Source organism: Gallinula chloropus (genome assembly GCF_964237585.1).
Source record: "Gallinula chloropus genome assembly, chromosome: 4".
NCBI lineage: Eukaryota > Metazoa > Chordata > Aves > Gruiformes > Rallidae > Gallinula > Gallinula chloropus.
In genome coordinates, this window is record NC_140088.1 from 27,975,448 (window position 1) to 27,990,351 (window position 14,904).

The following is a 14,904-nucleotide window of genomic DNA, read 5'->3' on the forward strand; positions in this document are numbered from 1 at the left end:
TGAGCTTAATTTGCTCCAGCTGTGTGCAGCTGTGTGCAAGCTGCTTCTGGAATTTCTTGGGGCACTAAGTTTGCGAGGAAAGCTACCGCGCTGTGAGTGTATCCCCAGGGCGAAGAGCAGGCAAAGTCTGCTGAGTGAACAGTCCCAGCCGGGCGTCCCGCCGGGGCCGCGGAGCCGGCGCTGCTGAGGCGGGTACCGCTGCCCGCTGAAGCGCGCCGCGCCAGGCTCCCGCTCCCCGCAGCCTCCCAGCCCGCCCGGCGCCACGCGGACCCCCGGCCTTCGCCTCTGAGGCGAGACGCCCACGGGTCCCGGGGCGGCGCCGGGAAGGGCCGGGCACCCGCCCCCGGGGCGGTGCGGGGCGGGCGCGACGGCGGCGCCGTGCGAGGCGAAGGCAGAGCGGCCGCGGGAGCGGTACGGCGGCAGCCGGCGGCAAGGCCATGGTGGGCCTCAAGGAAGAGCTGCTGAAGTCCATCTGGCATGCGTTCACCGCCCTCGACCTGGACCGCAGCGGGAAGGTCTCAAAGTCCCAGCTTAAGGCAAGTGGGGTGGCCTGGCCTGGCCTGGCTGAGGGTAGTGAGTAGAGAGAGAGGTAGCGAGCCCAGGGGACGCGGTGCAGGGCCAGGGCCCAATGCGGGTGTGAGGACCTGCCGCTGTGGGTGTGAGAGGCCATGACATAGACCCAGGCTGTCGCCCCTGGCGGCCTTCACAGTGGGTGCGGAGTGCTGGGCCTGGGGCCTGTCAGATGTGTTCAGACTTGGTGCTGGATGGGGGGATGCAGCCGTTTTCAAAGCCCACTTGAGGGCCATAAATTGCATTTTCTCCATTGATGCTGTCAGTCCGCACACGGCATTGCTGGTTGCTGTGGTTCCTGTATGCTGGAGGGAGGTTTGTGTGGACCCTTCCTCTTGCTCAAGGAGGCTTATTTTCATTCTGCCCAGGCAAGCGCTTCGTCCTCCCTGAGACATCAGTGCACAAACCCTTGTTGTGCTTCTGGTCTGCTTTCAACCGTGTGTCCTTGGTACCCTTTCTAGCCAAAATCTTTTGTGGGTTAGCCACAAGGTCCTATCTATAGGGGTTGGCTGCATCCAAGTGAAATTCATAGCTTGCCAAGGGGAGAGCAAGGTTCCACAGTGCTCTCTTATTTGGATATAAACAGGAGAATTAGTCAAGAGGCTCCAACTGTGCCATTCTTTCCTTAGCTTATACGCTGAAGTAATGTTTGTGCTCTTAAAAGAGCTCTCAGGCAGCTTGCTGAATCCAATCCCATCTTGGCCCTGCTTTATGGGACTCTCTTGGCCCGGGAATAATAGCAGGAATCTGGCTAAATAAATATTTTGAATAAGAATGCAACACCTGTTGACATTTGAGACTGCGGGTCCTTGTACTGCGTGCTGGAGTTGTGTTGGCTGCAACAATTAGCTGAAGTTTGCTCCCGTTGTGGGATTAACTCCACTAGCGAGAGTGGTTGTGCTGTGGGTGATATTTCAAAGCATGGTTGGTAGCTAATGGGCTTTGTTTTAAGCGTTATGTAATAAGTGTCCACAGCATGCAATGTGTTGCAAGCAGCCTGTTCCTCTTCTCCTTTTCTTTGCTCAGGGCAATCAGGCTGTGAGATACAGGCTCACTTGGCCAGATATGACGGTAAGGCAGGAGTCAGGCAAGAAGCCAGACCTGAGTGTGAGCTCAAGCTGAAAACATGTGCAGGTCCCAAGTCTTTTACAGGTGGTGTCATAAAAGTGAGTATTTGTGTGGCAGCTTTGCAGGGCTGACTAGAGTAGGTTGCAGAGAAGCAATTTTTTATTGTCTTGCTTTTTAAAGGAATCCTGTTTTCCTGTTAGGCTACCACACCTTGTGTGCACTGCTGCGACTTGTGTGCTCAGTGCGTTCACCTGAGAGGTGTGCCCGCCACACGTGTTGTCATGTGGGTCGTTGGCGTGGCTGCATGGGCACTGGGGTGAATTAACAGGCCAAAGAAGCAGCCAGGATGCTGGTAGGTTGGTACAGCTTGCTCTGATGGAGTTGTCATTGCTGCTTCTCTATGATCATTGACTGGCCTAAGTGGATGAAAGCAGCAGTCATACTTCTAAATGGAAGCACAGTTACCTGGCTTGTCATGGTCTGCTGCCTTACTAGAGCCCCGTGTCTGCAAAGCTTGTCTGGAAAAAAAAAGAAGAAAGGAAAAAAAAAAAAAAGGGGAGGGGAAGTTAAACTTGTGCCCTATCAAGCAGCATCTTAAATAATTTCGATGTTTCATTCCGTCTGTCTAGGAGAGAACAGGTGAATAAAAAGTGGGTCTTTGAGGGTCTGTGCAGTTCTGTTTGTAATATAAAGGCTGCTTTGGGAAGTGTCAAGTGGATGATCTGGGAATGTAGAAACAAGTCTGAAGTAAGGCTGCTGCCTTCTCCTGTGGCCACCAAAAGTTGATTTTCAGGAAACCTAGGAAGTGGTATACAGTGTTCTTCCATAGGCATTTTGTGCCAAATGATTAATCTGGTGTGACACCAGCCATCCTGTTGGGGAGAAAGGTTGTACGTTATGGCAGTAGCCCCACATCGATGCAGCGGAAGGGGTAGGCAGGACAGTGAAATACAAGTTCCTGTCTGATTGATGTAGGGCTCTGTTGTACTAAGAAGGTATTTCAAAACTAGTTCTCATCAACATTACCGTGAGGCAAATATAGCGAGCGTCCTTATAGAATGGAGAGATGAGACTTAGAGATAAACAGGTTAGTACAGCTCTGTGGCATTAGAAAAATATGTTTAATAATTCAGTGAAACTCCTGTTATTAAAAACATGAAAAAATGTTTGCTTTCTGGGAGAAGCTGAACTCTTCCCTCCTCAATAAGAGAACTTTCTGACAATCGATCTTTAGTTGTACAATTCAGCATAGGGTATTGCTACCACATTGCACAGAAGGTCCAAAATATAGTATGTTGTTTGTTAAAGAGAGTTATTTCTAGTTTCTCTACCTAGAAAGGATCTCTGAGCCTTCCATAAAAATAAGCAGTTTTCATTAATTACTATGAGAAAAATAAACGTGTGATGTAGCTGAGGCCCTACTGTAAAGGGTTTGCATCACACATTTGTTTTTAATGTATCTAGAGCAAAGGGATGGAGGTAAGTGAATTGGGTCTGTTTTGTAGTCTGGACAAACAGCAAATGCTTGGAGGGAAAACTAGGACTTGCTTGGAATAGCAAAGATTTCAGGAGATGTCTTTTATCCACTTGTATCTTTTGAATATGGTCTGAGCTGCTGAGAGAAGAGACAATAAAATCAGTCCTCTATGTAATTTTGAATATTCTTCCAGTATGCACTAATTATTCTTTTTGTATTCCTTACAATGCTGTGTGACTTTGTGGCTTGTCTCTGCTTAGACAGTGGAGTTATTTGGCTGTTCTTGTTTTGTTTTGTGTGCTACATGCGGGTGGATTTTCAAAGTCTTGAATTCTTGGCATGATATCTGCAGAATGTGTATGGTGAGCACCTTGTAGAAATACAGTCTCATTCGGGCCCATAATAATGTGGGTTACTAGTCAGGCTTAGAAAATTTGAGCTGGTCTTTAATCATATTTGGGATGTTACAGGATTATTGTCCATTTTATCTTTGTTTCGCCTTTTTGTTAATAAAAGGATGGTCTGAATGGAGAGGAAGACCTTGAACAATGTAGCAAGGCACTGTAAGGGTTGAGAGCCTGTGACAAGTGGGCAGGACCCCAGCTGGACAATTGACTTTGTACAACATTGACGGATGGTAGGAAATTAGTCATTGTGACTCACTGTGAGAGTCATACTCTGTTATTAATGGGGCTCAGAAGTGTTAGTATTACGGTAGCTGTGAGGAATCGTGCCTGTAAAGTGGGAGGGAAGGGATGCCCCTCTTCCAGAAGACCTGGCAAACCAAGGCAGCTTGTAGACCAAAAGGGGGCTGTGGGGGAAGTATTAGGAAATGACGGGCCCATGATACGTGTTTGAGAGGAGCAGCAGCACATTTAACTTTTGTTCTTGATGTTTTGTCAACTGATTTCAAGGAAAGTGTAGAAGGAGGGTTCAGTAGGTGGAGGATGTTTACTGGGAGCTCCGCAGGGCAGAGAGGCAGCTCCCTTGGCAACTGGGCAGATGCAGATTGGCACCAGTATGTGATTGGGGATAAGGAGTGCGTGCTGGTAATGAAGGCAAGAGGAAGGGTGAGACTTGTCAAAAATGGTGACAAGGGGTCTGTAAGTGCCCAAGGGAGAAGGGAACAAAGGAAGGAACATTGTGATGTGGGCAAAGGACACTAGTGTCAGGAATCTGAGCTTCTGGAGGCTGGGCTTGAATTCTCTAGTCCAACTGGGAAAGAGGTTGCTGCAGTTAACTCCACTGTTAAGTGATGAGGCTCTGAATGGAGTATTTAGTACCTGAGGGATATGGAAGCTGTACCTTGGAGATGTTGTGATGCAAGAAACTCTATACTTTAAACATACCCTGCTTGAAAAGACCTCGTGCCTGTGACAAGGGATGTACACAATGCTGGTTTCCATATTGGTCTAAAAAGGAAAAGGGAAAGTACTTGTGAGTAGCCTTATTTTGGCTGGCTAGCTGCTGACATGGATGTTGGGGAGACATGAGCCAAGAATGTCTTGGAATGAATTCACACGAAGCCACTGAATGGAGCTGTCAGGATCAGTGATGCCAACATTTTAAAATCTTAAAAAGAGATGGGGGAGGGAGAAGACCCCCCTGAAAGATGGAGAAGAAAAAGAAAAGAGTACTGAGGAAACTAACAGTAGCTGCTGTAAGATCAGTCTGCCCTCTTAGGGCTCCGACTACTAAACTGGGCCAAATTTTTGTTGCTGAGCAATAAGTAGTTTAGTAGATTGTCCTTTTTTCCTTTAGAAACATGGGTCACTTTTATGGGCAAAGTTAAATGGAACTACTCAGATGGTAACTTCAACACATGCTTAGAATTTTGGAAGGTAAGCGTTCTGAAAAAGGGGAGCTCTGAGGGGAGCAGCTGTGGCAGAGTAGAGCTGGGCAGGAGATCAGCGCTCCAGGTAAAGCAACACGCGACTGGCCATAAATAAAGCAAACCCAAAGTCTGTAACAAGTTTTGGTGTTCAGCTTGCTTTGTCCAGCTATGGATATTTAGAGCACAGCACCTTCAGTGTTCCCTGGGCACCACTCTGGGCGTCTTTCTTATGAAGCCGTTCATGGAAAATGGCAGGATTGTGCCCATAGTGCACTGGCTTTGTGAACCCTTTGCAGACAACTTGTACTGTCTCACGGACTACAGTTTGGGGACCACCTCTCTACCATTTGCTGGAGGACAGAGATGGCTTGGAATTGGCTCTGGCATCAAGGTAGATTGTTAAATGTGGCATCCAGAGCATAATAAGTGCTGAAAGAAAAAGCTGCCTAGCAACCCTGTGGGCACGGGGAAAATAATCCTTACTGGTGCAAAACTTCCTCAGGGCTGACAGAGCTTCTGCAAGGCAAGGCGATTTTTTGGTACCACAATTAACCTAATATTCAGCTGGATTTTTTTGTTTTGTTTTAAATTGATCATGAAAATAGAGTATATCATGGTCCACATAATGGGATTTGAGAGAACAAAACAAGACCTCAGTGTCGAATTTTTCAGGCTTACCCTACAACTGAAGAATTCAGCTGGCGCTTGGCTGTGTTAGAGAATGACAGGCTTTGGCAGGCACTGAGGAATTTCTTGAGTTATGAAAAGAGAACACTGGGCACAGGAGAGATCGCAGATAAGGCAGATCTTAGAAAATGATTGAAAGTGGAATTCTTCCCTGGTAAATTTGTTACTTGATGCAGAAACCACCTAGGTTTCTGGCAGCCCAAGCACAGCAAGAAGCCAGGAAAAGGGAGAAGAGAAATGTGTAGATAGGACATGATGAGAAAGTGTTTTATTGAGACTTTTAAGTTATTTTGGCAATAAGCTTAAATCAGTTGTGCTTCTAGAATATTTTTATTAGCTAAGTTTTTAGGTATATCATTAGCAGCTACAGTCTGGTTGGAAAACTGAGATCATCCTTATCTCTTAGAAATTCAAGAATCCGTCAGTCTTCTGTAACTAACAACAGAAGCCTGAAATAGAAGGGGAAACATGCATGGTAGTACTTTTTTTTTTTCCCCTCCCTATGTGAACCACATGGACTCAAATACTTGATTTGATGGGTTGGTTAAAAATAAAGATAAATTCAAGGGAAATGTTGATGGAGGGTAATATGAAATGTGATAACTTATTAATACTATTTTGCCACTTTGGGAAATACAGCTTTTGGTGTAATGTGTCTGGTGCTATTCCTTTTCTGTTTTTACAGTTCTGCACCTGGTTAGCTCCAGTAGCTTAATGTTAGTGTACAACAGTGATCATACGTATTTCTTGTGGAAATGCATGCTCTTCTAAAAGCAAGTGTAGTTTTGGAGGTAGGTAGAGAGCAATTTTCCTCTGAACTGGACTTGCATCTTGGGCTATCTTGGTTGGCTGCTATGCTAACTAGTGCTTAAATTCAGCATGTCGCCATTGGAAAAGTAAAGGTAAATTTGTGATTTTTTTGGGGGAAGGCCAGACATTTTTAACTGTGTGTCATAGGTTTGATTTCCTAGGCTTTGGACAAATTCAGACTTTCACTTCTTGTTTTGCATCTACCCCGTCTTTACTGCTTTGTGTGTACTCACCTAAATAAACCTGCTTTATAAATTTTCTGCACTCTTTTTTTTGCTGCCTTCTTCTTCCATCATTTGGGTATTTATTTTTTAATTTTATTTTGTGCTGCACAGAGAAAAATAAAGCATACTCCAAAATCTGTCCTGTCTAGTTGTTGATTTAAAAAGAAAACAAACCACAAGCTGCATGCATTTTCAAAAAAAAATGCAGTCTGGTTTACTTCTGCCTAATTTTGTTTTGCCTGTATTTTTGCCTTTGGTTCTTAGTTACGTTTATTTCAGTGCAGCCCATTCCTGGGCATGCCAACTCCTTAAGCTGGTTCCTGTGGCTGGTACATGGTCTTCAGAAGCTTAACTCTGCATCATGCCAAGGGGAGAGGGGTCCCAAGTGACAGCACGTTGAAGACCCCCTGACTGAAACCAGTGTGAACAGTGAAGGGGATGGGGCTTTGCCTTTCTTCGGAAGGTGCCTGTGGCACAGGACCGATTCCTACTCGGGCTCTGCCTTCCTCTTGCTTGCACTGAGTCGTCAGTTTGTGCGTGCAAAGCTCAGCCAAAGTTGAAGAAGTTGAGATGTGTTTGCTACCAGTTAGTTTTCAGTAATTCAGTACTTCCTTAAAACTGATCAACCGTGTAGCCTCTTCTTGAAGGTAATTTCTCAAGAACAGACAGGAGTGCTGGTGGGTGTTAAGTTCTTGACATAATTCATGCAAATACCTTTTTAAAATAAAATTTTGAGAAGCACGTCTAAATCCTTCCCCTTTCTATAATACTACTTTTCCTTTGCCAACTGAAACATGCGGTAAATGTTGAAAAACAACCCAAAAGCAAGCAGATGAGAAAAATCCATAGTTAATGCTTTCATTTGTGTGGTCATTTCTTTGTAAAGTAAAGGTATATATTGAGTTATTTTCTTCCTTAGTCATTTTCATTAGATAGTAAATGTTTACAATTTCAAAGGCTAGGTGTTTGTGGTTGTTTTCCATAGCTGTCTAATTTCACTCTGTAAATATTATTTTGGTGTTTCTGCATGCCTCCCCTGGTTTTCAAATGTGTAAGTACATGTGTACAAAGGGAGGCTTCTGTAGCCTGTTTGTATTTCTGTAGGAATGGACCTGTCTGTGATGGCGTTGGTTTTGTAAATGTGCAACTGTTTGAAGCTGTCAAAGCCTTGGAGTCAACTTTTTTAGCTGCCTTTTGGTTTTGACAAAAATCTACAGGGCAGAGCTTGTAGTGTCATGAAGGGGTCACTTTCTGTGCATGATTTTGTGTATCATAGCTCTGCTTTGGAGGGAATGCAGCATGGTTAAAGCTGACAGTGGTGTCACTGATCTCTCTTCTGTCCTCAGGTCCTTTCTCACAACTTGTGCACAGTGTTAAATGTTCCTCACGATCCAGTGGCCTTGGAGGAGCACTTTAGGGACGATGATGAAGGACCAGTTTCCAATCAGGGTTACATGCCTTATCTAAACAAATTCATCTTGGAAAAGGTAAGTTTTCAGGTTTTGTGTTCTGTTTATTTTCTTGATCAGGTTTTGTATCAGAGTGTCTTTGCAGTAAACTGCAGCTTGGTACGAAGACACTCTGATTGTGAGTGGTGGTGTGATGGGGAGGGTACTCAGGAGAGGCTGTGCTTTGAAATGGAGGGGTGCACTGTTCTCTACTTCTTTTTTCTCTTCTTGGCTTTTATTTCTGTATGCATCTGGTCATTGTCCAAGCTATGTAGATGCAGAACAGTGTTCATATTAATGTAGTGCCTCAGCTTGCATTTATTTGAAAGTGTCTTGGAGGTATAGATTGTCCCACTTTATACTATGGCTGTAACATTGTATTGTCATAGACTCCTTTGCAAGGAGGAAGGGCGAAAATATCTTTATTGTCTATTCACAGGGTATTTTAAGATCCCTTCAGATAGTTGCAGTGGGTGATAGGGAGTTCTGTCTTGCAAGTTCTTTCATTTCATGTCTGACCACTCTTCAGTCTTCTGTTACACTTTGTTTCGGGGGAAACTCTTGGAACTCCGGGAGGGTTTCCCCTACTCTCCTTCCCATCTTGTTCTGAGATAGGTAGTCACTGGGTGAGAGCTGGGTTCTGTGCATTTGGTATTTAGGTTGAACTTTTTCAAAGTAAAAAAAAAAAGCTTCCTGCTTTTTTTCTGACGACTTCTGTTTGAGAGACCAGTCTAGACAGTCAAAACCATCCCACGTGATAGTGCAAATGTATTAGCTTCAATACCACTGATTCCTCATACGCATGGGGCTGGCCACAGAAACCCTCAAACTTTGATGCTGTGGCTGCAGATACGTTGATGTTAAGAAGTCGTGAACTACATGCTGCTGAAAAGTTCAGTGTAGCGACTGCAGATTACATGAACTCCTTAGCCCAATTTGCTGATTTTTGGTGCTTCTTTAACCTACATTTAATATACATGCATATATCTATCACATGCATATATCTATCACATACATACGCATCGCAGCCTGGCAGCTTGAAAGCAGAAGCTTCATATAGCCATCTAAGTCTTAGCAGCTCCTCTGACTTTTCAGTCTGTGTTTCTCTCGTAGCCAGCAGTAGTGTCCTGTTTTATGTGTGGCAGTTTTGGGCCATTAATACACATAAAAATGCCCAGTTGTTTCGTGCTGGAGAATCTAGCTTTGTCCCTAAGAATTTTGTCATCTCACTTCCACATTGTGTTGGCTGTCTGAGCTCCTGTAAGACTCAAGTGACCAGCGATTTGTATGCCAATATTTTGGGAAAAAGAAAAAGCCTTATTTTATTTTGACCAAAGGGTTACAGTAGTAGAGGCTGAACCAGCTGTTTTTTGTTAATACCATTTGTAGGCAGTAACACATCATTAAGCTAAAAAAATAATGAAGGCTTTTTCAAATATAAACAGGCTTTATTGTTAAAGAGTGTTTATAGGAAGAACAGTTATGGAAATGAGGTGCAATTGCATTTAAATAACACTTTAATTTGAAAATTAAAGGCCTGGCTACATAAGGAAGTTGGTGTGTGAATTTTCAGTGTTTAGCTACTCTGGGGCACCTTCTTACCCCACTTTAAAAACAAAGGACCAGCTGCCTTATTTTCTCCTGAAAGAGCAGGCTGCATGTAGTTTCTTGTGTTCTTTTAGTCATTTGCTGATCTGGTTTCTGATAATTGCCTGATATACCCATACTATTAGTTCATTTTAAAAGGTGAAAGTGTTAAAGAACAGGATTAAATTACCTGTAATTTCATGTTATTTAATCCTAGCTAAATGCTTGTAAACTGTTGAGATGTGTACTATTAGAAATTAGTGAGATTCTTTGGACAGAAGGCTATCTGTTGACTGAAAAAATCTGGATTGTGACATTGCATCTTTTAGAGATGACTTTACATCAGTGCCAAAAGGCAACGTGCAGTGGGATGAAGTCACTGGTATGTCTCCTTTGTTTAAAACAAACAAGCAAAAAAAGCAAACAAGAACCCCCTTATTTTTTCCTTTTTCCAAGGCAGAATCTGTTCTTTTAGATGGGGTGATTGTAGAGCAAGTGCTATTAATTTATGCTAGTAAGCAAGGCTACTAAAGATGGACTTGGGGCTTTATACCCCCAAATACAAAGGAAGTTCTCTCAATTTCTGGTCATGCATCTTCTGGTGAATTAATTGATGTGAGCAAGAGCAACCTGTTCAAGAGAGCAAGATATCCCAAGATATTTGGCTTTAAAACAATACTGAAATATTTAAAGAATGAATCCCTAGATTTCTTTCAAACAGGTGTGTGTGTCATACAGTTTTATTGAGAGGTCTTTGCAACCTTTTGCAATAACTTCAGTTGTAGTGGGGTGAGAAGAAGGACACCTTTCGAAACCCCAGGTTGTGCCCACACAATTTAAGGCATGCTGTTTACACTACCAGTGTTTGTTATATTTTTGAAACTGATCTGATTGTTGGTACTTAAATGAAGTTTGTTCTGTATTTCCTTATGCTTTAGACTGTTTTGGTAGGATATTGATGATGGTAAATTATACTTCATATACTTTATTAGTAGAAAATAAAAGGTCTAGAAAATCATATGGTGTTTGTGGCATTTTTCTTTTGATTATTTTGTGAAACTTCTTAAGGAAGGTAGGTGCCTTTTATATATCTGTTTTTATCTCAGAGTTTAGGCAGTCTTACAGTTGGATGGGTTGGTTCACTTGAATGTGGACATCATTTGGACATCATGTGGACATCATTTGGACAGATTACAAATAAAAGTGATGGTTGCTGCAGAGTTAATAGTGTGTAGTCCTGTGGAACTTTCAAAATGAAATAGTGACTTCAAATTATGAAGTATGGTTAAAAACATAAATTAGTGCACAGGAAAAAAAAATCTCTTGTACAAGGATTTATTCATTAGTTACAAGCAACAGGATTGTGTGATATTCACACAGGTTGCAAGCAGGATGAGTATTCTGGCCAACCACAACTGAAATTCTTGTTTCTTAGTAGATTGTCATAATTTTTTATTTTCACATCAAGATGATGTTAATGCAGGATTCATAGTACTCACTGTAATTAAAGATGTTTTGGGGAATCCTCTTTAAATTCCAGGATACTCTTTGTCCCCCAGTCTGTTTTAGTATGTTTTGTCCCTGTCATGAAAAAGCAGTGTGTGCTTGCTTACAACTGTCTTTTTGACATCAGTACCTCATGTTTGATTTTTTTCTGCTTTTGCAGTTTCTTAACTAAGTTAGAAGTACTTTTGCAAATAAGTACAAGTATAGCTTTAGAAACTGTTCAAATATTTTTAATTTTTTAAATGATGCTTAGAAATGATCTCTCATAAATCCAGAGAGAGTATTCCTTCAGAGTAATTGTTATCTAGCTACTACGGTGGAGTATTGCCAGTACAGGAAGCTAAAGGAGCACAAGCCAAGACTTCTGTAGTACACAGCTAGCTCTGGAGCAATTTGGGCTTCTTTGCAGAATTTTCAATTCCTTCCCCTCCCATCCCACGCAAATGTAGTTCTTTGAATGTAGATACCAGGAATAATTAGCATTGCTACATGAAATTGCCGAGGATAATTTTTATTCTTTATTAAAGAGAACTGTTTGGTTTCAACCCTGACGTCCAACATCCCCGGAACAAGAGTTTTCTGATTGTATCTTTTAACAGGCAGCCCAATCATTTAGAAAAAAGCCACAGATGTGAAATTAGGGTTATTTCGGAGAGCTGGGACTTGTATGCTTACCTGATTATTGCTCCAGCATGATTCCTAAGCAGTGTCTCTGCTCCAGATGCCACCCACTTCAGAATCAAGTCTGAATTCTGAAAAAAGGACTCGTGTCTAAAGTGGGGCCTCGGGCCCAGTGCAACCTAGACCCGGGTGGCAAAATGGTCTTGGAACCTCTTGCTTGACTCTGCAGCCTTGTCCCGGTGGCAGTAATGTGGTGTAGGTGACTTGGGTTTTGACATGGGTTTGAGATGTACATGAACCCACTTGATTCTGCATGAGCAGAAACCACATGCTTTCCAGCCAGGGTCTGTGCTTTCCTCCACTCGTCTCCTTGTGGTCACCGGTCGCTGCTGTGCTTTTAGAACATGAACTGCCAGTGGAGCAACCCACTTTATTTATAGTGCTTAGACCACTTGCCAGGTGGTAGCTGTAGGAAAGGAGGTTTCCCACCCTGTTGGCGTCTTCCTCAGAAGTAGCATAACCACTAGGGTATTTCCAGGGTGGAAATGCTCATCATCTGGGTGGGTGAAGTTGTTTTAAAAAAGAAGTTAAGCTTCATTGGGCAGGGTGAAGGCAGACAAGATAAAACACAAGGAAAAGTATCCAAGGGTTCAGGCCCTGGCAAATTGAAGGATAAAGGAAAGGCTTCTTCTAAAGGGTGTTTGTTCTTTTAGCTGGTGTTTCATTTAAGACCCATGTGTCTTGTGCAAACAACCAGGATACTGAGCTTGAGGCTGTAGCAGCTAGGAGCTCCTACAGCTTCCACTGTCTGCAAAGAACAGCTGTATCCTGTAGCCAGCCACTTGCATTGTCAGTTGAATTGATGGCCTGTTCTGGCAAGCAAAGTCTATAGCTTTCTTTCATAGTCTTACTTTCTCACTTTTAGTCCTGGGAACTACTGTAAATTGCTTCTTGGCATGGGGTTGGTTTTCTGTGTACTTCTGTATCTTTTTGGTTTGGGGTTTTGTTTTTTTTTTTCCCTTCCCCCTCTGCCTACGTCAGTTCATCCACTTCCTTAGTCTGTCTTTTGACTAGGCCATTGTGGCTCAGCCTCCACTGTATTTGACCACTTAGTACACTGGATAGGAAATCGTACAGTTTGCAGTGGAGTGGTGTTCTTGAAGCCCCAAAGATGCATGGTTTGGTCTGTCATAAGAAAGTTTTACCTATAGTACTGGTGTCATTATCACAACAAGCACTGGAACCTGTTTCTTAGACATGCTTTCCAAAAACTCAAGAAGCTTCCATTACAGTGCAGAACATGCCTTTATCAGTTACATGTTGGCAAAGAAATAGCATTGCTAAGCTGTAGGGAGATAAATAGATTTCATCTCTAACATAAATGAGGGTTTAAAAAGAAAATAGAGGAAATGAAAGCTTTCTTATATGTAAATAATTCACAGATGGGTACGTACAGTTGCTAGGTATGATAAAGGATAACAAAAACAAGAGGTTTTCTTTTTTTATTGATAAGGTGAAGATTTGCAAGTCTGAGAAAAAGGAAAGGTTTCAAATGGATTAGTGTTACAGAAAAAAATTATTACATGTTTATGAATGCCCTACAAGAATGACATTTGAGTAACGTGAAGTGGAAAAACATACTAAAGGGCTTTCCCCACTATTGTAATATCACTTTTGGCATATCCACAGGTAGTTTTGGCTGTAATGGTTTCCATATTTGCTACAGAAAATGTCACTAACTCAGTGCAATTGAAGGGCTGTTGGAACTAAGATAGTTATGAGGATGGTTTGGGAGCTCTAGCTGGTGTGCTAGTGGAAATGTAGAATGCAGTGTAACCTCCTTCACATGAAGTCAGGGTGTTATTAACTTGACCAGAAATTGGAGGTTTGAGATAGATTTTGCTGGATCAAATTCCTTAGTTGACCCCATACAGGCTGCCACAGTGCTCTTTTTGGCCCTTGAAATTTTTTGAAAACTAGAATTTTCTCAGTGTTTTTCATACAACTTAGCCTGTTAGGCTTTGTCTGTCTGTGCTTTTGTTTGTCTGTGCCATTCCTGCTTATTCAATTTTTTTAAATTCAATTTCTTCATTTTAGGTTCAAGGAAACTTTGACAAAGTTGAATTCAACAGGATGTGCTGGACTCTCTGTGCTAAAAAGAACCTCTCTAAAAGTCCTTTGCTGATCAGTGATGAGGATGCATTCAAAGTGTGGGTTATTTTTAACTTCTTATCAGAGGACAAATATCCTTTAATCATTGTACCTGAGGAGGTAAGAAACAAAAACTTAAGCAGCTTAATACCAGTTTGCTTAATGTCCCAGTAGAACTATGTTAATGTTTGCTACTGTGTAGAGATTTAAGAGATAAAAATTATTTAGTATAAAACTTTTATTCCCCTCTTTTAATAATGTAAGACATGCTTTTCTTTTCTTTCTGAGTACACATGTGGGGATTCCCACAGGGTGCTTTAGATATTTATGGCTAATGTGTCTGTTATTAAACAGCCTTGCCTAAATAGGATGTGATGCTTGCCCCTGGTTAATAGTTTATTTTGCGTTTTGTGGGGACTGACTGGTCCTGGGGAGACCAGCTCCAGTACCAGTACTTGGAGCTGTCGAGGTTTTTGCTTTGCTCATGGGTAGAGCATGTATGTAATCTTTAGTCACTGCACTTGCTTATATGTGATTAAAACTTTGCACAGTTAATGCACCAGTATGATTCTGAAAAAAACCCCCAAAGTCTCTGCTCTGCATTACATGACTTCCAAGATGAGTCTTCAGTCTCATGTCACCCTCCTGATGAAAAGGAGAAGTATGAACTTTTCTGATGATGTCTGTTTCTGATCAAAAGCAGCCACCAGCTGAACACTCTTGCTTGAAATGGTTGAAGGAATAATACCAGAGATCTCTGTTAATATTTTAAGTTCATTAACAAGTATGGGCAATGCTCAGATAGGTATTTTAACCCTAAAGCAAGGTTTTGGTATCTCCACAATTCTCCCCTTGGGGAAGGGCGAGGCAAGAAGCTGAAAGATCAGAACTGTAGGCATAAATAACCACTTGCAGAGCTGT

At 42.4% G+C, this 14,904-nt stretch overlaps 1 protein-coding gene across 2 annotated transcripts in view; it reads left to right on the plus strand.

Moving 5' to 3' along the window:
* Nucleotides 1-437: 437 nt before the first annotated feature.
* The window catches only part of SWAP70 (switching B cell complex subunit SWAP70), a gene marked incomplete at its 5' end in the record, with an annotated part of 37,852 nt that continues 23,385 nt past the window's right edge, over nt 438-14,904 (plus strand). Inside the window, 3 exons of one of the 2 annotated variants that reach the window (XM_084262961.1) lie at nt 438-536; nt 8,017-8,157; nt 13,930-14,103. In XM_084262961.1, the coding sequence (XP_084119087.1) occupies nt 438-536; nt 8,017-8,157; nt 13,930-14,103 (414 nt within the window). The remainder of the gene's footprint in view (nt 537-8,016; nt 8,158-13,929; nt 14,104-14,904) is intronic. The other variant, XM_084262962.1, reaches the window with a different exon arrangement.